This window comes from Spermophilus citellus (assembly GCF_964194105.1).
Source record: "Spermophilus citellus genome assembly, chromosome: 17".
NCBI classification, from domain to species: Eukaryota; Metazoa; Chordata; class Mammalia; order Rodentia; family Sciuridae; genus Spermophilus; species Spermophilus citellus.
Window position 1 is genome coordinate 50,950,601 of NC_138199.1, and position 25,460 is coordinate 50,976,060.

General features: G+C 40.8%; 1 protein-coding gene across 2 annotated transcripts; it reads left to right on the plus strand.

Moving 5' to 3' along the window:
• The first annotated feature begins 109 nt into the window (after window positions 1-109).
• Window positions 110-20,523, plus strand: CBX1 (chromobox 1). 2 transcript variants are annotated; one of them, XM_081270471.1, is made up of 5 exons: window positions 110-239; window positions 13,265-13,441; window positions 14,017-14,194; window positions 14,977-15,071; window positions 19,003-20,522. In XM_081270471.1, exons 2-5 carry the CDS (start codon window positions 13,302-13,304, stop codon window positions 19,145-19,147), a joined length of 558 nt encoding a protein of 185 aa, XP_081126597.1. In that variant the 5' UTR covers window positions 110-239; window positions 13,265-13,301; the 3' UTR covers window positions 19,148-20,522. The 2 variants fall into 2 exon arrangements, with proteins under 2 accessions (XP_081126597.1, XP_081126598.1); XM_081270472.1 differs by having other exon boundaries at window positions 116-239; window positions 13,268-13,441; window positions 19,003-20,523.
• The last annotated feature ends 4,937 nt before the right edge of the window (window positions 20,524-25,460 follow it).

Here is a 25,460-nt window from a genome sequence, read left to right on the forward strand (position 1 = left end):
TTGCGGCGGGTCGTCGCGCCTGCGCGTTGCGGGCGGCGGGCAGCGAAGAGTGCGAGGCTCTTTTGTTCGGCTGAGGGGAGGGCTGTTGGCTGGGGCCTGCTGTACACTGCTACAGCTAGGGGCTCGACTGTGGCCACCCCTCTTGTTGCTTTCCTGGGCGCCACTCCCCCGGCTGGCCCGACGCGGCGCGCCAGTAGCGCGACACCGATTCCTCCTGCACTCTTGGGCGCTGCTCTGAGGTAAAGGGCCCTCCGGAGGAGGGGGGAGGGGGCGCGGCAGTGGCGGAGCCCTGTATGTGGGGCCGCGTTCGGGCTGCGAAGTATAGGAGCTCGGAGCGCGTCGGAACCCAGTGCCCTGTGGTCCTTCCCGCGCGCGGGGCTCTCCGCCTGGCGCTGAGGGGTCTGGTGCCAACTGCGTGATGGATGGAGACGGTGGGGTGATGAATCCTGAGCGAGAGATTGAAGCGGTCCCGGGTGGGCCGAGCATTGGGGCTTGTAGGGGACGGTCGCTCTTTGGGGTCCGGGTAGACCGAGACAATGCTTCTTGAGTTGGGTGGGCGACCCCGGGGTTGGGCTAGAGTGGAAACACTTCAGGAAACTGGGAAGGAGACAGGCTTGATGCTTTGGAGTGCGTGGCTGGGGCTTCCTGACCGACGGTTAGAAATATAACCTGAGGGTATCGGATCGGGTAAAGACTGCCCGAGAAATTTTGCTTGCTGGGCTACTAAGAAGTAACTTCGAGTACATTGGGCGAGGGGGCTGGGCAGCCCAAGATGTACTAATGGGGGAGGGGATCTGTTGAATAAATTGCTGAGGGCGAGGGTCAGATATTTGTCCTCTCTTTAGTGGGAGGGAAGCCCTTAGGTAAGTAAGCCAGTAAGGTGTGGTAGAAAACGGGAGAAAATGATCCGCCCTAGCTTTTTTTTTTTTTTTTTTTTCTTATGGGTTTTTACAGTAGGGAGGCTGTAAGAATAGTCTGTGGAGAAACGGTGGAACCCACTTTCTTTATTTTCCCAGTTTTTTCTTTGTTTTGGTACCGGGGATTGAACTCAGGGGCACTGAGCCACATCCCCAGCCCTATTTTGTATTTTATTTAGAATTGCTTAGCACCTCGCCACCGCTGAGGCTGGCTTTAAACTTGAGATCCTCCTGCCTCGGCCTCCCGACTCCTGGAACTAAAGCTGTGTGCCACCGCCCCAGCTCCCAGATTTTTTTTTCTTTTTAAACAACCTTTACTCCATGACTCCTTTGGGGTTTTAAAAATAAAAAGTCCTGGGCTGGGGATGTGGCTCAAGTGGTAGTGCTCGCCTGGCGTGTGTGCGGCCGGGGTTCGATCCTCAGCAACACATACAAAGATGTTGTGTCCGCCGAAAACTAAAAAATAAATATTAAAAATTCTCCCTCTCTCTCTCTCTCTCTCTCTCTCTCTCTCAAAAAAAAAAAAAAAAAAAAAAAAGTCCAAGGTGCAGCTCTTGAGTTAATTCACAATTAGTTCCATACATTTTTAGCTGGAATTGATACTGGTCTCACAAAAAGTAGTGAAATTATAAAATGCATAGATGAATTAATAGTTAAGGAACACATGGAGATTGTGAATTTGGTAGGCAAAAAGGGGAATGTAAGTTTGTCAGTTTTACACAGGGGCACTTAACCACTGAGTTACATCCCTATCCCTGTTTTTTTTTTTTTTTTTTTTTTTTGGTGTGTGTGTGTGTGGTGCTTGTGCATTCGAGGCAAACACTCTACCAACTGAGCTATATCCCATGCCCTGTCTGTATTTTATTTTGAGACAGGGTCTCCCTGAGTTGCTTAGGGCCTCACTAAATTACTAAGGCTGCCTTTGAACTTGCCATCCTCCTACCTCAGCCTTCTGAGCCACTGGGATTACAGGCACACCACCACATCCACTGTTTTCCTTCCCCCCTCCCTCCCTCCCTCCCTCCCTTCCTTCCTTCTCAACCTGATTGTTAGAAATTTTTTGAATATGGAGGGAGGAGCATTATTTTACCTGTTTTCCAGAGCTTCACATGAAGATTTTTTACAGTGTTCGGTGTTGTATTTAAACATGTATTGGTTTAACTCAGTTGGTGGAATTTACCCTAAAAAATGAACCTCTACACCTCTCTCTACCCAGCCGAAAGACATCCTCAAGTGCGTTGGGCACATGCATAAACCCCAGCAAGTGGGAAACTAAGGCAGAAGAATCACAAGTTCAAAGCCAGCCTTAGTAACTTAGTGAGACCCTGTCTCAAAAAAAACATGGGCTAGAGATGTGACTCAGTGGTTAAGCATCCCTGGGTTCAATCCCTGGTACTTAAAAAATATCCTCGAGTATGTTAAAGAATCATGTCAGCAGTTTGGAATAATTCTAAAAGGTAAAGGGTTTTGAAATAGATATGTGAATACAGTGGAGAAATTAGTTGCTTTGTTCCTCCCTAGGTGCCTTCTAGACATTTATATGGAAAGTGATATAATTGAAAAACTTGAAAAACACCTGTATTTACAAGTTTCACCTTAACAAAGCTTCAGGGCAGCAGAAGATCTTAAGTCATTTCAGGTTTTCCCTGGGGTGACATTTTTCTTCCTAGCTGTAGTAGCCTAAATTGGTTTTCATCGAACATGTAAATAATGTGTAGTCTAGTGTTTCTAGCAAACAACCCTGTGCCCCCTCCCCCCCATACTGGGGTTTGAACCCAAGAGCTTTTTATCCTGAGCTACATCCCCAATCTTTTTTATTTTGTAACAGGGTCTCACTAAGTTGCTTAGGTCTTGCTAAATTACTGAGGCTGACCTCAAAGTTGTGATCCTCCTGCCTCAACCTCTCAAGTCACTGGGATTACAGGCATGTGCCCATCCCTAGCAGTCTGGCTTTTAATGTTTTTGCCCTGGTATTAAATACAAAGAAGATATGCAAACTGCAATTGACCATTTTAATTTAGATCCCAAGTTCTGGGCTTCTAATAGTAAGCTGTATAGCTTGAATATTTTGTTTTAAAAGTGTCTTGAGGGCTGGGGATGTGGCTCAAGCGGTAGCGCGCTCGCCTGGAATGCGTGTGTCCCGGGTTCGATCCTCAGCACCACATACAAACAAAGATGTTGTGCCTGCCAATAACTAAAAAAAAAATAAATAAATATTAAAATTCTCTCTCTCTCTCTCTCTACCTCTCTCTCTTTAAAAAAAAAAAAAAGTGTCTTGAGCTGGAGATGTTAACTCAGTGGTCAATCCCTTGCCTAGTGTTTACAAGGCTCTGAGTTTCATTCCACATCACTCCAAAAAAACAAAAATTGTTATCTTAAAATCTTTTTGTAGTCCTTCCTGGCTATCATGCATGCTAGCCATGCTCTCTAGCATTTAACTCTACCTACAGCCCAAATGGTTTCTCAATTTTGGAAAGTCTGTTTTTTTTTTTTCCCCCCATCTTCTCCCTTGATGGTGGTGTTTGGAATTGAATTCAGAGCCTATGTCCTCTACCACTGAGCTACACCCCCAGTTTCTTTGAAAAATATTTATCATTCTTTACATAAAGTGAATAGTAAGGATTTCCCAAGAGCAGCGTCTATTGAAAAATTGAATTGCCCTTCCAAGGTTAAGTGGAGAAATTAGTCATATATGGACAGAATTCAGATCCTGTTGTTGTTTGAATTGCCTAACACTTTAAGTCTTTCTGGTTTTTAGTGTTTGATTTTACCACCAGAAGAGGGCAACCTAATACGTCTGTGAAGTAGTGCCTTTCTCTCTAATAACACCTGGAGGGCCTAATAGAACTATTTGAGAGGTTTTGGTTGGGAGTTGGATTTTGTTACCTGTGAATGCTTTGCTCTCTACTTTTAGTTCAACGTAGTCATATATTTGTTTTTATTTTATTTATTTATTTAGCGGTGCCGACATTGAACCTTTACCGCAGAGTTATGTCCTCAGCTCTTTTTAAGAGAGAGAGAGAGAGAGAGAGAGAGAGAGAATTTTTTAATATTTATTTTTTAGTTTTCGGCGGACACAACATCTTTGTTGGTATGTGGTGCTGAGGATCGAACCCGGGCCGCACGCATGCCAGGCGAGCACGCTACCACTTGAGCCACATCCCCAGCCCTATATTTTTATTTTGAGCAGGATTTATGCTCAGGCTGGCCTTGAACTAGCAATCCTACCTTAGCCTCCTGTGTCACTGTTGTTGTTGTATCTTTGTGGTGCAGACTAGGCGAGTGTTTTACCACAGCCCTAATTCCCCCCCTTTTTGTGAGGGATTGTGAACTATTTATTAAAACAAAAGGCCTACAGATTCATTTCTTCTTAGACATACCCGCAGTATGGCCATGGTACCCAGTGGTCTTGGTGTGTTGACCTTGGATACAAAAGCCCCAGAAGTGGCGCAGTCCCTTACAGTCCTAATCTTCAGTCACTTCAGGTCATCATGGAGCTTGTTATCAAGACCATTGGCCAGAGCCTGACTGAAAGTTCCATCTTTTATGTCCTTTTGTCTGTTCAAGAACTAGTCTGGGATCTTGTACTATTTGGTAATTTTACTTTTAAGTGACAAATAATTGTATATATTTATGGGATACAGTGTGTGTGCGCGCGTATGTTTTTGTGGTTTTGCTTTTGAATTATTATAGACTAAACCCAGGGGAAGATGTAACATTTAAGCTGGGTCTTGAAGAAAGGGTAGAATTTTGACTGTTGGTCCTGAACAGAGGTATACTTTGTATATGTGTGTGTGATTGTGTATATTAGAATGTGAGTTAATGGGAATAGAACCCATGCACGCTGCCTACTTAACTGCATTCCTAGCTGTCACTACCCTGCTTTGGTTTTAGTTTTGGGTTTTGGTGGGCTTTTTGTTGTTGTTCTGGGGTGGGGGTGGGGTTGTTAACAGGGTCTCACTATGTTTCCCAGACTGGCCTTCTGTAATCCTTCTGCCTCCATCTCCTGAGGATCTGGAATTACAGGCATGTATCACTGCACCTGGGTAAGGGCACACCACTTTTTTTTTTTTTTTTAAGAGAGGGGGAATTTTAAAATATTTATTTATTTATTTTAGTTTTTAGTGGACACAATATCTTTATTTAATTTTTATGTGGTGCTGAGGATTGAACCCAGCACCCTGAGCGTGCCAGGCGAGTGTGCTACCGCTTGAGCCACATCCCCAGCCCGGAGCACACCACTTCTTAATAGGCAGTACAAAGCCATGCATGGACAAAACATGTAGTATGTGTTCAGGTTATGATAAGTAGTCTTCTGTTTTGACAGGAGTTAAATCTTGTGAAGAAAGTGTAGTTAATCTGGAACAGCTGGACCCAAAGGGTATTGGATTTGGATGTTACCTGAGGAGTTGGACCTTTTTTTTTTTTTTTTTTAAGAGAGAGTGAGAGAGGGGGAGAGAGAGAGAGAGAATTTTTTTAATATTTATTTTTTAGGGCTGGGGATGTGGCTCAAGTGGTAGCGCGCTCGCCTGGAATGCATGCGGCCCGGGTTCGATCCTCAGCACCACATACCAACAAAGATGTTGTGTCCGCCAAGAACTTAAAAAAATAAATAAATATTTAAAAAAATCTCTCTCTCTCTCTCTCCTCTCTCTCTATCTTTAAAAAAAGAAAAAAGCCCTTTTAAAAAAATATTTATTTTTTAGTTATCGGCGGACACAACATCTTTGTTTGTATGTGGTGCTGAGGATCGAACCCGGGCCGCACACATGCCAGGCGAGCGCGCTACCGCTTGAGCCACATCCCCAGCCCGAGAGAGAATTTTTAATATTTATTTTTTAGTTCTCGGCGGACACAACATCTTTGTTGGTATGTGGTGCTGAGGATTGAACCGGGGCGCTACCGCTTGAGCCACATCCCCAGCCCTGGACCTTTGTTTTAAGGGGACATCTCACAGAAAGATTTTAGCCTACCCCCTTCCCATGAAGCCTACTTTAGCCCAAACTGGTTTATAACATCCCATTGCTTTTGTTTACAGCAGATTGTTAGGCCAAATTTCCCTCCTTCAGTTTACCTTTTCAGATGCTGGTAGAGCCAAGCTTCAGTTCCTGCTTTTTAAACCTTCCTTAGTTACCTTACTCAGTTCTTCCTACAACCTCTTGTGATGCTTGCTTTTGTGTCTACATATTATTGATTATATTTCTTTGGCTAATTAATACATGGTACTTTTTCTTGTTGTTTCTTTCTCTTTTTTTTTTTGGTACTGGAGATTGAACTCAAAGGCACTTAACCACTGAGCCACATCCCCAGCCCTTTTTATTTTGAATTTTGAGACAGGGTCTTTCTAAGTTACTTTGAACTTGCAATCTTCCTGCCTCAGCCTCCCAAGCAACTGGGATCATAAGTATATGTCACAGCACCTGGCTATTCTTGTCATTTCTAACTCTCACTTTAACATGCATTTTTTTACCTTTTTTGGCTTGTTTGTGTTTTCTTGCAATCCTGGCTGGCTCTGCGTCTTACAATGTTAGAGAATCTTGGGAATTTTTTTTTTCCAGTAAGCCTTACTTTACTCATTTGTGAAATGGGCTTAATAGAGTATTGGGAGAATACTTATTAGTTGTTATTATGTTATTATTTCCCTTAAGGGCTTCTCAAAAGCCTGTATTTCCTTGTGTGTCTACATATTCTACCATTTCCCTGGGTTAGAGGGAATTCTGTAAAGTGATAGAACTTAAGCGGGGGTAAGTTGATTACCCTGTATTCCATCAGGCTCTTAGTAAATGCGTATCAGGTTTTTAATAATAGGGATTGAACCCAGTACTTTACCATAGCTATATCCCCAGTCCTTTTTTATTTTTTATTTTGAGACAGGATCTTGCTGAGTTGTTGATGCTGGTCTCAAACTTGTCATCTTCCTGCTTCAGCCTCCAGAGTTGCTGGGACTACAGATGTGTGCCACCATGCCCAGCTTCAGTCTCTTTAAATGTTGATCCAAAGAGATTTTCTTTCTTTTCTTTTCTTTTCTTTTCTTTTCTTTTCTTTCTTTCCTTTCTTTTTTAAAGAGAGATAATTTTTTTTAGTATTTATTTTTCAGTTTTCAGTGGACACAGCATCTTTATTTTTTTTTTATGTGGTGCTGAGGATCAAACCCAGCGCCCCGCGCATGCCAGGCGAGCACGTTACTGCTTGAGCCACATCCCCAGCCTTCTTTTTTTTTTTTTTTTTTAAAGAGAGAGAGAGAGAGAGAGAGAATTTTTAATATTTATTTTTTAGTTCTCAGCGGACACAACATCTTTTTTGTTGGTATGTGGTGCTGAGGATCGAACCCGGGCCGCATGCATACCAGGCAAGCACGCATACCAGGTGAGCGTGCTACCGCTTGAGCCACATCCCCAGCCCCCCAGCCCTCTTTTTTTTAACTTATTTTTTAGTGTTTGTTGGACACAGTACCTTTATTTTACTTATTCATTTCTATGTGGTGCTAAGGATCGAACCCAGGACCTTGATGTTCGAGGCCAGTGCTCTACCGCTGAGCCACAACCCCAGCCCAAGATATTTTCTATATATCATTTGTCATTAATGTTTTATTGGTTATGTATGCCGTGCTCTGCACTCACATGTTTATACACATACCCAGTAGAGTTCACTTGTTCACGCACTAGAATATAAGGTCTGTGACAAAAGGGATTTTTTTCTCTCTCATTCACCCCACTTTTCCAGCACTTTACGTATGATAGGTGCCCAGTGGATAATTATTAAATGAATGAATACTATAGAAGCATGTTCATTTGAAGAATTACTTATTCTGGGGCTTCAGGGAATGCCTTCTAAGGAGTGACATTTAACCTAAGGAAATTTGTTAAGAGGAAAATGGGGTAAAGGGCTTAACCTTGTGTTTGAAAGGTTGGGTTCAGGGGTATTCAACTCAAATGCCTTCACACATAATGGTATGAAGAAATCTAATTTTGAAATGACTGGCTGGTGTTGAGACTGAATTGGATTGGGAGTTAGTTGTCTAGGCAAGAGATGAGAATAGAGTGATAATAGTAAGCAAGAAACTAGTATGAGTTGGGGCTGAGCGTATGTAGATTATTAGTAGAACACTTGCCTAGCATGTGTAAGGCCCTGGTTCTGTCCCCAGAATCACCAGAGAGAGAGAGAAGAGAAGTAAGATATAAAATCAACAAGTTTAGTAAAGAACTGGATATGGAGGTTGTGGAAACAAGGATGACTCCCATGCTTTTGTCTTGAATACAGTAAAAACTATATAAATTCTAAGAATAACCATTGTTCATTGGGCTAGTTAGTGCATGCTTATAATCCCACCTATTCAGAGGCTGGGGCAAGAGAATTGTAAGTTTAAAGCCAGCCTCTGGGGGCTGGGGATGTGGCTCAAGCGGTAGTGCGCTCGCCTGGCATGCGTGCGGCCCGGGTTCGATCCTCAGCACCACATACCAACAAAGATGTTGTGTCCACCGAGAACTAAAAAATAAATTTTTTTTTTTAAAGAGAGAGTGAGAGAGGGGGGAGAGAGAGAGAGAGAGAGAGAGAGAATTTTTTTTTTAATATTTATTTTTTAGTTCTCGGCGGACACAACATCTTTGTTGGTATGTGGTGCTGAGGATCGAACCCGGGCCGCACGCATGCCAGGCGAGCGCGCTACCGCTTGAGCCACATCCCCAGCCCAAAAAATAAATATTAAAAATTCTCTCTCTCTCTCTCACTCTCTCTCCTCTCTCACTCTCTCTTTAAAAAAAAAAAAAAAAAGCCAGCCTCAGCAATTTGAGGAGATCCTGTCTCATAGTAAAATAAAAAGGGCCAGGGACACAGCTCAGTGGGTTCAATCCCTGGGTTCAATCCCCAGTATCCCAAAAATAAAACATAAAAGTAAAAAGACCACTATTCATTTAATTGGTGATTGACTGAGAAAATATATTAAAAGCCGAGCTTGAAATCACAACCTCTAGGTCTGGGATGTGGCTCAAGCGGTAGCGCGCTTGCCTGGCTTGTGTGCGGCCCGGGTTCGATCCTCAGCACCACATACAAAGATGTTGTGTCCGCCGATAACCAAAAAATAAATATTAAAATTCTTTCTCTCTCTCTCCCTCTCTCAAAAAAAAAAAAAAAGAAATCACAACCTCTGAAATTTATTATAAACCCTACTGTATGGAACACCAGAATTGGTTTTTGCATTTACATAGGTCTTCAAAAATCTTAAAATTTCTTTGTAAATTAATTATATTGTTGAAAGTTTCCAGCTGGCCTGGCACACACCTTTAATCTCAGTGACTTGGGAGGCTAAGGCAGGAGGATTGCAAGATGGAGGCCAGCCTCGGCCACTTAGTGATACCCTGTCTCCTATAAAAAGGCTGGGGATATATGGCTCAGTGGTAGAGCACAGTGAGTACCAAGGTTCAATTCCTCTACAAAAAAATCTCGTTTCCACTGTATCCAGTATTTACTTCCTTTTTCTCACCTCTTTTATCTATCTTCACCGGAAGGTAAATGATAAATTCCTTATACCATTTACTACATCAGCTTTGTTACTTTATTTTCCTTCCTGGGTCAGATAAAAGGAAGAATATAAGAAATTCTTATACTCCAGGTTTATAAAATGTGATTTCTAGCTGGGCGCAGTTGCGCATGCCCACAATCCCAGTAGCTGGGGAGGCTGGGTCAGGAGAATTGCAGGTTCAAAGCCAGCCTCAGGGGGCTGGAGATGTGGCTCAAGCGGTGGCGTGCTCCCCTGGCATGTGTGCGGCCTGGGTTCGATCCTCAGCACCACATACAAACAAAGATGTTGTGCCTGCCGAAAAACTAAAAGAATAAAAGATTAAAATTCTCTCTCCTCTCTCTCTCTCTCTCTCTCTCTCTCTCTCTCTCTCTTAAAAAAAAAAACAAAACAAAAAAAAAAAAAACAAAGGCAGCCTCAGCAATGGCGAGGCACTAAGCAAATCAGACCCTTCTCTAAATAAAATACAAAACAGGGATGGGGATGTGGCTCAGTGGTCAAGTGCCTCTGAGTTCAATCCCTGGAACCAAAAACAAACAAACAGTGATTTCTCCGTTTGGGGCATCTTAGTTTTCAGTTTTGTAATTACTGATTTAGTTATACTGGCTGGCCATACCTTGGTCCTTCTTGAGTGTATTATAGAACCACTCTGTTGTTTGGAGAAACATTCTTATAAATTTCAGCATATGCACAGGACAAAAATGTTCTTTTCTCATTGAGTTCTCAATATACTTTGGAGGTAGGTGCTGGAGTGAGCTGGTTAAGAAATCTTGGAATGAAGTGGGAGTCTGTTTTCTTCATTTTTCTCTTCTTGAGTTCCTCTTAGGACAATGAGCAAATAAGTGAGTAAAGGTGAAATTCAAGAGAGCTGGGCACCGTGGTGCATACCTGTAATATCAGTGACTGAGGAGGCTGAAGCAGGAGGATCACAAGTTTGGGGTCAGCCCCAGCAACTTAGTGAGGCCCTAAGCCACTTAGTGAGACTCTTTCTCAAAATAAAAAATAAAAAGATCTGGGGATGTAGCTCCATGGTAGGGTGTGGCAGAGTGTCCACAGCTTAAGAAAAAAACAAAGTCAAGAGTGTTGTTGTTGTCTTTTTAAGACAACAACTATGTTGCCCAGGCTGGCCTTGAACTCCTTGGAAGAGGTTATGAATGTTCCATAACCCATGTTTCCCTCCATCTAATAAAAAAAAAAAAAAAATTGTCTGTTTCCAAGTGCAACTAATATAGAGAATTTTAGTAGGTCTTGTTATCTAAAGATGATTGTCAGTTTATTTTTCTTCGCACTATAACCAAAGACTCCCCTTCACCTGACTGAACAGAAGCAAACAAGGAGTGGTGCTTGTTTTGGGGGAGAAAACACTGCTGTGTAAATAACTTCCTCTGGGCTGGGGATGTGGCTCAAGCGGTAGCGCGCTCACCTGGCATGCGTGCGGCCCGGGTTCCATCCTCAGCACCACATACCAACAAAGATGTTGTGTCCGCCGAGAACTAAAAAATAAATATTAAAATCTCTCTCTCTCTCTCTCTCTCTCTCTCTCTCTCTCTCTCTCACTCTCCTCTCTCACTCTCTCTTTAAAAAATAAAATAAAATAAAAAAGAAATATCACACTCCCCCCTCCTTTAAAAAAAATAACTTCCTCCAAGAAGCATAGTCTTTAAATCAGAAGCACAATGATGTTAGCCAAGAATTAGTCAAAGATACATTCAATTTATTGATTAGTCTCTTCAGTAACAAATAAAGGAAGTCATCTAACTTTCTCTAAAAGATAGAGGAGGCAGAGTCTGCAATAGTATGTAAATGGAAAGAAAGGGGAAAGATCCCTCTGATCTTAAGATCCCATTTGATCTTAGCAGAGATGTGTTCAGGCAGATAATTTGAACAGTGTGGACAGGGTCTTGAGATATTACTTTAGACCAAACTAGCATTCAGAGAATATTGACCACCACCTACCCACTGGGGATTCAGTCTATTGGTGTTGTGCTGCTGAGCTAGCTCCCCAGCCCTTTTATTTTGAGACAGAGTCTTTCTACATTGCCAAGACTGGCCTTAGACTTAGGATTTTCTTGCTTTAGCCTCTCAAGTCACTGGAATTATAGGCATGGGCCATTTCCCCTCGCTCCAGAAACATTATTTTGTGCCACTCTACAAGAATTCAGAATATGTTTATTCTGAAAAAGTATTTGATTTTTTTTTTTCTTACCAGATATTAAGTTTTAGGTAGGCAGGAACCATTTCTTACTCTCTTGAATCTCTAGTATTCAGCACAATGCCTGGAGTTTTCTAGTAGCCAAACAAATGTTTGTTGTTTAAGTCAAGCATTGTTCTAAGGTGCTGACATGGGAATAACTCATAAGAATGTAAACTTGAACATCAGTAAATGGTATAACTGATTCATAATAAAGATCCTGATATTTATGAAAAGTGTTATTGTGTGTAGATGGTGTGTGTGTGTGTGTGTGTGTGTGTGTGTGTGTGTGTATGCCAGTTTTTTAAAAAGTTTTTAGGAGTTCATTTCTTTCCCTCCCTCCTCCCACCTTTCTAATTGGGGAGTTTGGTATTATCTTCAACTCATTCAGAGTAATAATCCCTCTTCTTGTCTTGGATTATCCACCATCTTCTTAATTCTTATATTTGATTCTGGGCAACTTCCATACAGTTCTAGATTTTGACCACTTTTGACCACTTTTATCTTATTGATATCTTACAGCGCCATCTGCTGATACAAATTGGTAGTTAAAGGCTTTAAGCCCACCAGAAAATAGATTTATAGGAAACTAGAATTATAACACTAAAAAAAAAAATCTTAGATGTTATCCAACTTGTATTCAAAAAAGAATAAATTCAGATTATATTTGTGATAGTTACCTTTTTTTGCCACTCATGTGTATTTGTTGCATTGCTCCAGCTTAAAGAATTTCATGGTCATTCTGGTATTTTTGTGTTCCTCAGTTTTAGAAATATATGATGAGATAAATTGAAAGACAATATGAAGAATAAGGGCACTTTTCAAAGGAGTATTTTAACAGTACAGAATGGGTTTGATTTATATGTACAAAAAGAAAAAATAAAATAGATATTCAATAGGACAAGCTGTTTCCCACAGTAAAAAATTCAGATTTGGCATCATAATGACAGGAATTCAGCCAGTCAGGTATGATGGAACATCTTGTAATCCCAGCAACTCAGAAGGCTGAGGCAGGTAGACTACGAATTTGAAGCCAGCCTCAGCAACTTAATGAGACACTGCCTCAAAACAAAAACTAAAATGGGCTGGGGATGTAGATTAGTGGTAGGGCACCCTGGGTTCAATCCCCAGTACCAGGGGGGGAAAATACACATACATCAAACTTATATAATTTTCTCACCCATACTTTTTCCTATTCTCTCGATGAATTCCTCACCACACCCTGGTTCTGGGGACTGAACTCAGGGTTCCTTTATCACAGAGCTACATTCTAAGCCTTTTGTATTTTTCATTTTGAGAGAGTTCTCATTAAGTTTCCATGACTGACCTTGAGCTTGGGATCCTCCTGCCTTAGCCTTCCTGGTTGCTGGGATTACAGGCATGCACCACCACACCTGGTTATGTATATTATTTTTAGGATTGCTTTACTTTCAATGTAATACAGTGTTTTAGACATCATGCTTTATGGTAAAGTGGTATCAGGAGTTCTAAATTAGAAAGAATGGGTATAAAAGTTTTAAATGGATGTGCAAGAGTAAAGAAGTTTTGCTATGAGATTAGATGGGGCTAACATTCTAGCTAAACATCAGAAAACTTCAGTCGAGTGTCCTGATTTCCTTTTTATTTCCTTTATCATTTTAGCAGCGTCACCCTTTACACCAGAAAGCTGGCGGGCGCTATGGGGAAAAAACAAAACAAGAAGAAAGTAGAGGAGGTACTAGAAGAAGAAGAAGAGGAATATGTGGTGGAAAAAGTTCTCGATCGTCGGGTTGTAAAGGGCAAAGTGGAGTACCTCCTAAAGTGGAAAGGTTTCTCCGAGTAAGTTTCATTAACACAGGTAAATTTGTCACCAGCTATTTATCAGGAGTTTTGTGATTTGTTGCCACTAATTCTGTGATGGATAAGCTTTGACTCAGTGGCTTATAGTCTGATGAGGAATAAACCCAAAAAACCTATGGGCTGCACAAAGTGATCCTAGATTGAGGTTTCTTTTTTTCTCCTTTTTCTCCTTTTTTTTTTTTTTTTTTTGAGACAGGGTCTCACTAAGTTACATAAGGCCTTGCTAATAAGTTGCTGAGACTGGCCTCAAACTTGGGATCCTCCTGCCTCAACCTCATGAGTTGCTGGGATTACAATGTGCACCACTGCACCCAGCGTAAAAATTGATTTCTGAGGGGCAGTTCTGTGTGTGGCTATAGGCCAGTCCACATTTGCAAAGAAAAATAATCTTTGAAGAGGTCAAGTTTCTTAAGCTTTCAGTATACTGAAAAGTCTCCCACACTCCAGGAAAATTCTTTTCCAAGGACACCTGCTGTCATCCTCTTGTGCTTGTCCTTATATGATTTTGGTTACTCTGAGTAGAAAATAAGACTCTCTTTGCCTTCTGGTTTCAGTGAGGACAATACATGGGAGCCAGAAGAGAACCTGGATTGTCCCGACCTCATTGCTGAGTTTCTACAGTCACAGAAAACAGCACATGAGACAGATAAATCAGAGGGCGGCAAGCGTAAAGCTGATTCGGATTCTGAAGATAAGGGAGAAGAGAGCAAACCAAAGAAGAAAAAAGAAGAGGTAAGGCTAGAAATAAAAATTTTCACTATCCCAGAATTTATACTTCTATCAAGCCAAAGTCTAGATAGATAATTTTAACTTTTCTTGTCCCTCTTGAATTTTAGCAGACATCTCTTCTCAGTCCTTCTGAAATCTTAGACACGTTAATGCTTGCAAAGTGTTTGGGTTTACTCTTGTGAACCCCCATGATCTATTCTTAACTTTTTCTCCATGATTCAGGAATAATATTCGTAGCATTTATTGGGGGCAAATAGAAAGGCAAGTGAATTCGTTCCTGTGAATAGCTTTTCAGTATTTGATCATTAAAGATTGAAGTAGTTATTTTGACTTATTCAACACCTTAAAGTAAATGCCTTTGAAGATGAGGAGATAGTTGTAAATATTTATTTTACAACTATGTGTATCCCTTTTCACATATGGAAGTCGGACCGCAAGCACTTCAGACCTCAATAAAAAGGATTCTTAAAGGTTGTTGCTTGGAATCAAAGTATTAGTGAAATATTGACAGAGGAGTTTATAAGCTGAGCATGCAAGTGCACACCCTTAATCCTAGAGATTCAGGAGCCCAAGGCAGATGAATGGCAAGTTCAAGGCTAGCCTGGGCAGTTTAGCAAAACCCTGTCTCAAACTCAGTTGTAGAATTCCCCTGGGTTTAACCCCCAGTACTACAAAGAAGAAAGGGTGCAGGGTTAGTCTGTGATTACATTACTTACAGATACTGGAGTGACTTTATTCGGGATAACAGTTCCATATAGATAAAATTGTTCTTCTGGTTTTTACAGTCTGAAAAGCCACGGGGCTTTGCCCGGGGTTTGGAGCCGGAGCGGATTATTGGAGCTACAGACTCCAGTGGAGAGCTCATGTTCCTGATGAAATGGTGAGTCTGCCAGTGGCTCTATGTGGTTGTTTTTTTCCTTTTCCCCATCTGTTCCATGCCAGAGGAAAAGAGTTGGACCTTCGAAATTCCAGTCGCCCAGTTGTGAAATCTTTAAGATGGCATAGTCCTTCGATAGTGACCCTCGGCCTGACTGCCAACCCTGGACACTCATGAGTTACAGGTAGGGACCCTTAGGATTCTCAGATCTTTGCGGGGGTTTTTGGTTTTTTGTTGTTGTTTCATTTTTTGGTTTGTTTTTGGTTTTTTGGCTTGTTTTTGGTTTTGTTTTTTGGAGATAGGAGAAAATCTAGAGAGCTTTTGGGTAGGAATTACATCAGTTCTGAAAATTAAAAGGAAAGAATTATGAAATGTGATAGGACCATCCTCCCCCTCTGCCACTTCCTTAATAAGGATCAGGCTGGCCATAGGACCACAGTGTCAAACTTTTTAAGGTTGGCAGACAATGTGAGTAGCTTCTTTGTAGATTCTGAAATTCCAGAATTAGCCAGCAGGGGTCAGCAAGTCCCCTTTACTATTACCGGGAGTACTGTAACCTGCTATTTTTAATTGTAAATGTAAATACTAGTCGTAGTAATACAGATATGTGTCACTTAATGACAGGGACACGTTCTAAGAACTCGATCATTAGATAATTTCATTATTGTGCAACCATCATAGAGCATACTTACACAAACCTAGATGGAACAGGTTAGTTACATGATGTGTCCTGTTGAGGCAGTCCAGAGACAAAGCTATGTGACATGGCATACTGTTCTACAGGGAACTTTTTTTTATAAGTAGGAGTACATGTAACACAGTCATTTATTATCAAATATTACATGACTGGTAGCACCGTGGGTTTGTTTACACCAGTATCACCACAAATACATGGCTAGTGGGTTATGCACTACTATGTCGCTAGATGATAAGAATTTTTCCATGTACCACTATGATTTTATGAGGCAACTTTATATATGTGGTCTGTCATTGATTGAAACATCATCATGCAGTATATGACTGTACTCCATGAAACAACTAATGAAGTTACTCAGAATCTTTTTTTTTTTTTTTTAAGAGAGAGTGAGAGAGGGGAGAGAGAGAGAGAGAGAGAATTTTTTTTAATATTTATTTTTTAGTTCTCGGCGGACACAACATCTTTGTTTGTATGTGGTGCTGAGGATCAAACCCAGGCCGCACGCATGCCAGGCGAGCGCGCTACCGCTTGAGCCACATCCCCAGCCCTACTCAGAATCTTAAGAATTATAATTAATCCCAAAATTCTCTACAGTTTTCCTACTTTCTGCCCAAAGGGAAACCTTTCTTTTTCTTGCTGGTTGAAAATGCTTATGTCTACTTTTTTCTCCAGAGTGGATCTCATTCATTGTCATTAAAATACAAAAATAGTCTGGGTGCAGTGGCACATGCCTGTAATTTCAGCAATGTAGGTTTACAGTGGAAGTTTCAACGGGTGTGTATGTGTATAAATAAACAAAAGTTAGGGCTGAAAGTATGACTTGGTAAGACTCTGGGTTCATTCTTTACCACCAAAGGGGAAAAAAATTGTTGGGGAATAATTCTAAACCCTTGTCAATAAAAGCAGCATTCTCAGGGTTTTGTCCTTGTGCCTATCACCTCTGAAATTCAATCTATACCAGTTCTTCTCCCTTAGAAGATGGTTAGAGAGGCCTACCTTTAACACCACCAAAGAAAGGCCTATGTCACAACTAACTAATCCTCTATTTTCTTTTTGTGCATCCCCTAGTTGCTTATTAATCTGACCCTGTTTTTATCTGATTTTATTGCTAGCCTGTTGGTACTAGGGATTGAACCCCCAGGGGTGCTCTACCACTGAGCTATATTCCCAGCCCTTTTTATTTTTTTTTTCTTTTGAGATAGGGTTTGCTAAGTTGCTTAGGGCCTGCTGAATCGCTGAGGCTGGCTTTGAACTGTCTATTCTTCCAAGTCAGGCCTCAGTCCCCCAAGCTCCTGGGATTACAGGTGTGCAACACCATACCTGGAATGGAAAAGTTCAGTTCTCAGGTGTTGTTTATGGGGAAAAAGACTTGATATTAGGAGTTAAGTCCAGCTAGAATATACTTTCTCTACATGAGTTTTGGTAGTATCACTATATTGCTTAAGACTGAATTTTTTTCTTTGGTTGATATACTACTGTGTCCATCAGTTAAAATTGGATGATGATTATAAAACCAAATTTAATTTAAAAAGTGATTTTTCTGGGACTGGAGGTATAACTTAGTGAGAAATTGCTTACCTAGCATGGGAAAGGCCCTGGGTTTTATCCCCAACACCACAAAAGGGGGAGCTGATATTTAAAAAGTGATTTTCCAATCTGGGAACAGTGGTAATTCCAGCAATTGGGGAGTCTGAGGCGGGAGGATCACAAATTCAAGACTAGCCTCAGAAATTTAACAAGGCCCTAAGCAATTTAGCAAAATTGCAGAAAACAAAATAAAAAAGGTTGTAACTCTGATGAATCACCTCTGGGTTCAACCCTTGGTTCCCAAAGGGGGGGGGGGGGCATAAAAAGTGATTTTCATGCCAGTAACAGTTGGTACATGCAATGTGGCTCAGTGGTTGAATGCCCCTAAGATCAATCCCTAGTACTAAAAAAAAAAAAAAAATTATATATATATATATATGTATATATGATTTTCCTGGACAGTGGAGATAGTTGTTCATTTCTGAAAACAGAAAATGGCAGGGATGCTGCTGGGGATTTAATCCAAGGGAATTCTACCACTGAGGTACATCCCTAGCACCTTTTTATTTTTGAGAAACAGTCTTGCTAATTTGCCCAGGCTGGCCTCGAACTTGTGATCCTCCTGCCTCAAGGTCCCTAGTTGTTGAGATTACAGGTGTACACCACCATGCCCAGCTATGAAAATTGCAAATATGTATATGCCTGTGAAGTGACTTACTTTACCTTAGAAGGCATTGTCAGCAGAGGGCTTGCTTCATATTACCCATACTGTAACAGTCCATTCCCCTCCCATTCTTTTGGTTCTGTTGCTCAAAAAAACTACCTTATCAGCTTATTCTTCTCTGGTTCCATGGGACTGTGGGCTCCAGTTTCCTGTCAGGTTTCTGGAGGTTTGGGGTAGTACTTTGTCAGAGATGCCATCATATATATGCTGCATGCCCTGTGCTACTTCCTTACCTGGGATATTTCTAGTGACTTAAATATATATAAGAGTTTACTTCTAATTCCCATATAATGTTTGTGATTTTCAAATTTTAAAACACTCTAAAATTTGGAAAAATTAGAAAATTACACAACAGCCCCCTCTTTAAACTCCCATGTTGAAGCACTGTTTAAAGACACCTGCAGGGCTGGGGTTGTGGCTCAGTGGTAGAGCGCTTGCCTGGCCCGTGCAACACACTGGGTTCGATCCCCAGCACATATATAAATAAATAAATATAAAGGTATTTACAAGTAAAAAATTAAAAAACAAAACAAAAACAAAAACACATGCAGGTTGTATATGGATGGCATTTGGTAATGTCAAACAGTATAATTATGAGTAAGCAAGAAAATGCCAGATTGGTATTAAATCCTGTTTCAAAGCCAAGATCTCTCTGTGGCCTCATATTTGATGAGATGTGACTTTTGGAACATTTAGTAGCATCTTTCTTTAGAAATTCTAGAGTCATACCTTTTTTGGCCTTTCATAGAAGTTCAGTGTGATGGATTCAGTCAGTTGACCTTGCTTTTGACAAATCCCCAGGGAGGGTTTTCAATAAGGGAGGATTTCTGATGTCACTTGACTGACAGCTGCCAATAAATGCTGCTTGAACCACATTTTCACCCTTCTTTAACCTGTTTCTGGAATTTATGTTTTTAAAGCCCTATCTCCAAGTTAAGTGGCTACCAGCAGTTGGTCTCATAGTCTCTCTGTGCTTTGTTCTGCAGGAAAAACTCTGATGAGGCTGACCTGGTCCCTGCCAAGGAAGCCAATGTCAAGTGCCCACAGGTTGTCATATCCTTCTATGAGGAAAGGCTGACGTGGCATTCCTACCCCTCGGAGGATGATGATAAAAAAGATGACAAGAATTAACTCTTCTGAGTACCAGCCCCTGTCGCCTGTGACTGTGGGTTTAAGTGGGGAGGGAAGGAGTTCTACTTGTCTTGACACCATAAAGGTGGCTTGAGAAGATGTCCTTTGAAGAAACAGTCTAGTTTCTGTGCCCTGCAGCAGCCCAAGTGCTTTAAAGCCGTTCTAAGCTGTATAGTTTGCACACCCATCCCAGTGGAGGGGAAAGGGGTAAGTGTTTCAAGGCAACCCATTCTGCACTTTATTGAGAAAAGCAAAGGGCCTTCTATGAAGGACAAAATTTGCAGAATTGGGTGTGTGGGAAGGCAAAAAATACTGTTGATCTTCAAAGAGCATCTCCACAACCCACAGCCTTTCTTCCCAATAGTGTTAATTCTGCATTTTTACAGCGTAGCATGTGTGTAGTTACTGGTGTATTATTTGGGGTGGGAGGGATTGGGCAGGGAAGAAGGGAGATGCATAGGATCATTTTCTTTAAAATTTGGGGCCTGACTGGGTGAAACAATGGAAAGAATAAGTAACTAATGATTTGGTTCTATGTCCAGAATATTTTACCTTATTCAAAAAAAAAAAAAAATTCATTGGCACCATAAATGAGGACTGTGAGAGACTGTTTAAAAGCTGTGAAAGCCTGAAACCTATAAGCCAAGGTGTTCCCTGCCTGAGTTAATGTTGTCCCCACAAAGGACTAAGCCAGTTCCTAAGTTACCAAAGCTGCCATTCTGGAGATAGAAACTGAAGTGGGAAGGTCTTTTATTGGAGAGTATACACAGGCAGATTATTCTGTCTTAGAGGTGCTAATTCTTGCAATCAGACAAAAAGACCCTTTCTTTTCCAATTATGAACTTATAAATAAAATTAGCTTGTCCATCTAAGCCACTGGCTAAAGTACTAGGGGAGGGGCCAAAGGGGTACAGGAAATGGAAGAGTAGGGAAAGAGGAGGGCCCACACTTGGGTTGGTAACTGTTGGAGCCTCTGCTTTTTAAACTTTGAACTCTGAAACCATAAGTGGCAGAGTTCAGTCACTGACAGCACAAGTTTCATTAGTCAATTCAAAGGTTGAGTGGTTTCAAAAGCCCTGGTCTCAGGAGATTAGCTTTCATATTGGGGCAGTGGTTCACTTTAAACACATTTTTTAAATTTTTTTTTTGAAGAAAAAAAATATTATGAATTAACTGATACCCAAAATGCTGTCTTGAATCATGAAATCAAAGTTCTTGATATCATCTAGACCTGCATTTAGAGCTACATTGTAAAATCTTTTTGGGCATGTATTAGGTTTATGTGAGATTTTTCTTTAAATGTAAACTTCATACACACTGTCAGTTTTTGTCTTAATAAAACTATAGATTTATAATCCCTGATTTCTGTCTTGATTAAGTCTTACCACAACCCTTTCTTGCCTTTTTATCAACCTGTTGGAGATGGCTTCCACACTTGGATGGTTTTATTTCTTGAACACTATACTGAAAATCTGATGTCTGGGCTTTAATTTAGTAACTACTTATTGAGCTGCAGAGATTGTAAAAATTGTCATTTTTTATCATTATTGAAAGTTTATTTATTAAGCATTCTGACCAGATAACATTTAAAAACTATGATATATTTGGAAACATAGATTTTATGAGGTAGGTTTAGGTCTGGCTCTGGTATGTAATAGATTATGTGACGTTTTCTAAAAATCACCTCCAAAATTTTCAGGAACCAGCACTGTGTTTGAGCATTGAATTGAATTATCATTTGTTTCTTTTTTTTTTTTTTTTTCGCTTTTTTTTTTTTTTTAAAGAGAGAGTGAGAGAGAGAAGAGAGAGAGAATTTTTAATATTTATTTTTTAGTTCTCGGCGGACACAACATCTTTGTTGGTATGTGGTGCTGAGGATCGAACCCGGGCCGCACGCATGCCAGGCGAGCGCGCTACCGCTTGAGCCACATCCCCAGCCCTATCATTTGTTTCTTACTGTTATTTTCTGCCTATAATTTTACAGCCAAAAAGGGAGTGGACTCTTGTCATTTTTAAAAAAGGAAATTTCTCAGTGGTAGAATACCATACCTAGCATGTGTGAGGTCCTGGGTTGGATCCCCAGCACTGGGTTGGGGAGAGTAGGGTTTTCATTGAGATCAGATCAATGCAACAGTTGAGCTTTGCTCACCGGTACTAAGCATTGGTTTCAAATAAACTGATGTGTAGGTACTTTTTTTTCAAATGGCCTCCTAAGGGAAGTTTTGGGGGAGATGTAAGTTAAGTTTTTGAAACTGGAGAGCCTTTCTGTTAGAGGCCTGAGTGTGTCCTTGTAGGTGACAGCACAGTAATCAGTGGCTGCTGAGAGTTTTGGTAAGATGGGTAGAGGCATTCTGGGTATGGATGTATGAGTGTTTTGCTGTGCTAGGCAACTGAACCCAGGGGTATTCTGCCACTGAGCTATATCCCATCACTTTTTTGAGACAAGGTTGCACTGAGTTGTCCTTCAAACTTATGATCCTCCAGCCTTTGCCTCCTTGGTAGTTGTGATTATAGTGCCACCACTCCCAGCCTCTGGATCTGTTCTGTACCATCAGATGTACTGAAGAGAGACTGCAGCCTTGATATATATCCAATGGACTGCTATTCAATTTTAGCCATTTGGACTCAACTTCACCATCATTTCTGGCATTTCTGACTTGTTTTTAAAACCATATCATTCTTCAGGAAAAACATTAAAATTGATGTGCATGCAGTGAATGCTGAGGTAAAGATGAATAATTCTTATTAAGTGATAGTTGTGGCCAAAACGCAGAAATGTTAGAAATCAATATAAAAAGACAATTTAAAAGAATTTTATTTTGAAACGGGGCCTAGCTAAATTGCTAAGGCTGGGCTTGAATTTACAATACTCCTGCCTCAGCCTACTGAGTAGCTGGGATCACAGGTGGTGTATCACCTTGCTCAGCTACAAGAGATCTTGTCTGCTCTAGGAAATGTTCACCAGAAAACATTTCTTGGGGCAGTGTAGAAATGTGCATTGGCTGGCTTTCATGATATTGCACCATCATAGACCACTCTTGTCCAGGTGTTGAGGAGGTATATTATTACCTTAGTTGCTACTACAAAAGCTTACTAGTAAAAATCTTGCTCCTGTAGTGTCTTCAATTGAGCTTCTATTTAGTATTTTAAGTGGACAATACAACCACAGAAACACCTTTTTAAAACTTACAGGACTGAGAAATGATGGTTTCAGTTTCTTCATTTAATGTCGTTTGAAAGGTTTTGTTTGTTTGCTTTTGTGACATAGGGGACTGAACTCGGGTGTACTACCATTGACCCACATCCCTAACCCTTTGAGGCAGGGTCTAACCCAGACAGGTCTTGAATTTACCTCAGCCTCCCAAATTGCTGGAGTTACTATGGGCATGCATTACCACACCCAGTTTGAAAGTTTTGATCACCAATTTTAGAAGTAGCTGAATTTTTATTTTTAGAAAATATCTTATATTCCAGAACTTAATTTTGAGCTCTGTACGTCTTTATGGTCTATGGCATTGGGAATCTGTATTATAAAGCAGTTATTTCTCTTATAGTAAAATGGGAAATAAGATTAATTTGCTACTCCAGAATATTTCAAAACTGGAACTCTGAAATCCACATCTAGCTCTTTCTGTGGTAGTTCCAGATCCTGAACTAGGGAGTAGGATTAATCTGATATGCAAATAGGATCTTATGAGGATACTCTCACTTGAAACTTAACAACTGATGGGACTAAACAAAGGGTAGGCTCAGGGTTTTCCTCACTTAATAATGGGCTGTGTGCTGAAAAATATATCATTAGGTGATTTCATAGTTGTGTGGACATCGTAGAGCATACTTACCCAACCTAGATGTAGTCTATGTGGTATAGACTGTTAGATATGCAGGCTGTCATCTATGTGATGCATGGCTGTACAAGTATCACTATTGAGCCAGTATTCAATCTGGTACAAGAGTCTTGGCTTTTGGCATAGGAAGCAATAATCAAACAGGCATTCTAGTGTTTTGGTGTGGGATTAAAGAGATTTGGCAATTATGTCAAGATTGACAGCTACCAGTCTCTCTGGATTACCTTGGATTGGCTCTGTGCAACATGAAAGTTTTCTCCAGAAGTTCCTGTTTACCTATCATCTCTTTCATGGATAACTTAATTGGTCTTGGTCTTGTAAGCTTCCCACTGAATAAACTGGTAACTGTTAAAAGCAAGTAAAATCTGATAACTATCTTGCTGGGATGAAAAGCACTGTAGGCCCTACACTGTGGGGGCAAGCAGAGTGGTAATTAAGGCAGTATTTTTTTTTCTTTTTTTGTGCTGGAGATTGATCCTAGAGGCACTTGACCATTGAGCTGCATTCCCAGTCCTCCTTAATTGTTGAGACAAGGTCCAAGTTGCTGAGGGTCTCACTAAATTGCTGAGGCTGGCCTCAAACGTACAATCCTGCAGCCTCAGCCTCCTAAGTCTCTGGGATTACAGGTGTGTACCACCATGCTTGGCCCCCAGATACATTTTTAAATCTTAGTTGACTTTGACCAAACCTGCCCTGTTTGCTGTTTACATAGCCTAAGGTCAAGCTGAGCAACTCAGGAGGCCTGGCTCTGGGACATTAGCCCCCCCTTTTTTTTTCAGTTACTGCTTCAGCCCCTAATGAGGATTGGGAGATTTAATCAACTGTTCAAACTTGTGTTTAAAACAAAAGTCAGAATGTTTAACTCCTTTCTTAGTTGAAATATTAAAAAGGGATTGAGTAAAGAGTGATGTGCAGCCTGTCTCAATTTTGCAATTTAAGTTAGGTTGAAAAAGAAGCAGCTTTAAGACCTGTGTTGGGGCTGGGGATGTGGCTCAAGCGGTAGCGCGCTCGCCTGGCATGCGTGCGGCCCGGGTTTGATCCTCAGCACCACATACCAAGGAAGATGTTGTGTCCGCCGAGAACTAAAAAATAAATATTAAAAATTCTCTCTCTCTCCTCTCTCTTTAAAAAAAAAAAAAAGACCTGTGTTGGTATTTTTGTGTACTCAGCAAGGAAAATGAGGGCTTCTATCCAGCTGACTTTGAAAATAATCCTCTTTACAATGTTCGTCCTCTACTACAAAGTTGGAATCAGAGGCAAGGATGACTGACTTCTGAATAAGAAGAAAAGGTGAAAAGGTAGTGATTTTCGGTACACTGGCAAATGACAAGTCATAGTTTTCAATTCATTACCAGATGGATTAGTGATAGGAAAACAAGGCTCATCCACTCCTGATGATTTAATCATGTACATGGGTTCTGCCACATTGTTTCTACCTGACTGGGAAAGTGGGTTCTGGAAAGGCAGGCAGTACTTGTATTTGTGTATAGGTAGCATCAATAATGGGAATAGAATTCTTGCTCTTCATCTGTTCACTAGTTAGTGCCTAAATTCTTATTCAGTCTAAGGTTGTCCTTGGTCAAAGCCCATAGGATAAGATAGGAGTCTTGAAGGTGGTACTTTTTTTTTTTTGGTAGGGCACTTATTTCAGCAGTTTACCACAAGCCTGAACACAGCAAGCAAGGTCTGGTTTACCTGAGGATAATAAAATCATGGACAAGATCAGCCTGAGGAAAGCAGAGCTTAAATGTAACCAAGGTGTCTTACTATTACTGTTCAGTTTTTCCCAGGAAGAATGGGTGAGTCTGCCATGGAGGCATAACCCTAGGTCACTACTTTGCCCCTCAGTTCTATAATTGTTTTCATAGATACTAAGTAGCCCCAGCTTCAATGGTGAGATCTAGGAAGGAGTAGTTTGAAACAGTGGGTCCACATCCATTTCTTGTAGAGTAAGACATGGAAAAATCATTTTGCTGACTGAAGTCAGCCCAAGAACAGCTTATCTCCCTGCCTCACACCAGGACCTCTTACTTCCCCTAACCTAAGTCCTGTCTTCTACCAGAGAAAGTCTGGAGGTTCTAATACCCACTGCCAGCAGCAAAAAGAGGTGAGCATGATCCTGCACAAAACTGTCCATCTGTTACAACAAAAATACACTCATGTAAGGACAAGACAAAGGGGCAAAGGTAAAAAGGATACAAAACAACTGCATTCTGTTTACCCTTCTAGGTTATGATTTGTATTTTTTTAAACTATCACCATGAATTGAGGTTTTATTTCAAATTTTTTTAGTTCCCTTGCCCATTTTAAGTTTTAGAATTCTGTTCTAGTAGCATTATTAAAGGAGTGAGCTGAGCCAGGTCATACATCATACAAGGGAGTTCAAGATCATAGGCTTTACCTTATTTTTTTTTTTTCTGAGATGGGGTCTTGCAAAGTTGTTCAGGTTGTCCTCACACCTGCGA

Bases quoted from the DNA above. Each gene is read 5' to 3' on its own strand.
- CBX1 (XM_081270471.1), top strand. From the start codon at position 13,302: ATGGGGAAAAAACAAAACAAGAAGAAAGTAGAGGAGGTACTAGAAGAA. The intron at 14,195-14,976 runs GTAAGGCTAGAA...TGGTTTTTACAG, and splicing joins CAAAGAAGAAAAAAGAAGAG to TCTGAAAAGCCACGGGGCTT. The intron at 15,072-19,002 runs GTGAGTCTGCCA...TTTGTTCTGCAG, and splicing joins CTCATGTTCCTGATGAAATG to GAAAAACTCTGATGAGGCTG.